Raw genomic sequence first — 2,623 nt, forward strand, 5'->3', positions numbered from 1 at the left:
ACACTCATAATAACACTATCTGATAAATAATATGAACAAAACTATTTCACAAAAAAAGATATAAGGGCTAAAAGATATGAGGTTTCAGGAGTTAGAAAGAAAAGGCTGCAAATAAATTATATACTGTATATACTAGTCCTAAAGCCCATGTCCACAGGCCATTTTTTCCAGTACATCGGTCCCACCCCTTGCCCCTCTCTCTCTCTCTCTCTCTCTCTCTATCCCCCTCTCTTATGTGCTCTCTCTCTGTCCCCCCTCTCTTTTGTGCTCTCTCTCTCCCCCCTCTCTTTTGTGCTCTCTCTCTCTGCCCCCCTCTCTTTTCTACTCTCTCCCCCTCTCTTTTGTGCTCTCTCTTTCTCCCCCTCTCTTTTGTGCTCTCTCTCTCTCCCCTCTCTTTTGTGCTCTCTCTCCCCCCTCTCTTTTGTGCTCTCTCTCTCCCCCCCCTCTCTTTTGTGCTCTCTCTCTCCCCCCCTCTCTTTTGTGCTCTCTCTCTCTCTCCCCTGTCTTTTGTGCTCTCTACCCCCTCTCTTTTGTGCTCTCTCTCCCCCCTCTCTTTTGTGCTCTCTCTCTCCCCCCTCTCTTGTGCTCTCTCTCTCCCCCCTCTCTTTTGTGCTATCTATCGCTCCCCCCTCTCTTTTGTGCTTTCTCTCCCCCTCTCTTTTGTGCTCTCTCTCTCCCCTCTCTTTTGTGCTCTCCCCCCCCCCCCTCTTTTGTGCTCTCTCTCCCCCCTCTCTTTGGTGTTCTCTCTCCCCCTCTCTTCTGTGCTCTCTCCCCCTCTCTTTTGTGCTCTCTCTCTCCCCCCTCTCTTTTGTGCTCTCTCTCTCCCCCTCTCTTTTGTGCTCTCTCTCCCCACCTCTCTTTTGTGCTCTCTCCCCCCTCTATTTGTGCTCTCCCCCCTCTCTTTTGTGCTCTCTCTCCCCCTCTCTTTTGTGCTCTCTCTCCCCTCTCTTCTGTGCTCTCTCTCCCCCCTCTTTTGTGCTCTTCCCCCCTTTTGTGTGCTCTCTCTCCCCCCTCTCTTTTTATCTAAAGGGGAGGAGAGTCCACGGCTTCATTCATTACTTGTGGGAAATAAGAAACTGGCCAGGAGGAGGCAAAGACACCCCAGCCAAAGGCTTAAATACCTCCCCCACTTCCCTCATCCCCCAATCATTCTTTGCATTTCGTCACAGGAGGTTGGCAGAGAAGTGTCAGAAGATCGGAGTAGTCTCTTATGAAGGGAAGTACTCTTCGAAATGGGACTGGAGTTTGAAGTTGTCCTGTCAGCCTCTCAGTGAGAGCTTGGGTGAAAGTTAGACTCCGGAGATGCAGGGAGAGTCTTTTTGCGAAACCATCCCAACTCATTTTAGCTCCATAAGCAATCAGCATTGACGAGTTTTGCTGCCTGCTTCCTACACTCAAGTCCATGTCAGGAGTGATGTTACTACACTGTCACACTTGAGAGGCCGTGTTCCTGTTCCAAGGCATAGATTCTAGTAAGATTGTTTAATTTTTATACACCTAATGAGAACGCAGAAGACAGGGTCACAGTGTGATGCCTCTTATCTTTATAGGATCAAGGGTTAATATCCCTAGTAAGGGGATTATTGAACAAGGGGGGTTTATACATAATATTGTTTATTGTGTCATTGCTGCGATATGTGTGAGATGAGGCTCTGGCAATGGGTGAACATTAGTCTCCTTCCGGGAGTATTTGTGCGGCTGTTTTGGCGCGTTATCTCCCTAGTGCAGGGGCGGTCCTGCAAGGCATTCCTTTTGACCAGGTAGCCTAATCTACTTCCTTGCTTGACTGGCGGTGCAGGAGACATAACGGTTTCTGTGGTCTGGGTCCTAGGAGTTGGTGAGTGCCCCGGCCATAAGAGGTTATAAAGGTGCCATTGTTTATATTTTATAACTAGTCCGTAATAAAGCCGCAAGCTATAGAGGACTCTGACGCGTTAGAGGGTACTCCCTCTTTAACTAAGTCTAGTACCTGTGTTTATTGTGAGGAGGTTCCAGTAGATCCGCCTGCTCAACTATGTTCCCCTTGCCTTGATAAGGTCTCGACTTCTTGAAAGAAGAGAATGCCTAGTACTACTGGGCCGTCCACCTCTGAGGGTTCCCCGTCCCGTGTGGTGCGTCCCCTACATTCATCTCCGAGTACACATGCAGGGCCCAAGGGCATGTATATTTCTCCTTTGGGGGAAATCCGTTGGCCGTCAGACTTTGCGGATCAAATGCAAATGGCGGTCTCTAAAGTGATAAGTGCCTTACCACGTTCTGCTACTAAGCGCAAACGTAGGGTAAAATATGTGGATCTGGCCAAGGAGTCATATACACCTATGGATATCTCGGAAAGGTTATCCACTGATGAGGATGACTCCAACTCTTCAGAGAACGTTCCTTCTGGGTCGGAATCCATGTCATCTAAAGCTCCGTTTGCAGAGGAGCCTGACTTTAGTTTTAGGATGGAAAATTTGCGCTTTTTGCTGAGGCAGGTGCTTACTGTTCTCGAGGTTCCGGAACTGAAACTACCAGAGAAACCCTCGATTCCTAAGCTTGATAAAGTGTATGAGGACAGGGTGGTACCTCAGACCTTTCTGGTTCCTGTTAAGATGGCTAACATTATTAAGAATGAATGGGAGAG

The 2,623-nt window shown here is 48.5% G+C and overlaps 1 protein-coding gene across 1 annotated transcript in view; it reads right to left on the bottom strand.

The window, feature by feature from the left end:
• Positions 1-2,398, bottom strand: part of LOC128640766 (transmembrane protein 53-A-like) — a 23,225-nt gene extending 20,827 nt beyond the window's left edge. The window contains exon 1 of the mRNA XM_053693190.1: positions 2,251-2,398. Coding sequence (XP_053549165.1) covers positions 2,251-2,398 — 148 coding nt within the window. The remainder of the gene's footprint in view (positions 1-2,250) is intronic.
• Positions 2,399-2,623: the final 225 nt, after the last annotated feature.

This window comes from Bombina bombina, chromosome 10, assembly GCF_027579735.1.
Source record: "Bombina bombina isolate aBomBom1 chromosome 10, aBomBom1.pri, whole genome shotgun sequence".
Taxonomy (NCBI): domain Eukaryota; kingdom Metazoa; phylum Chordata; class Amphibia; order Anura; family Bombinatoridae; genus Bombina; species Bombina bombina.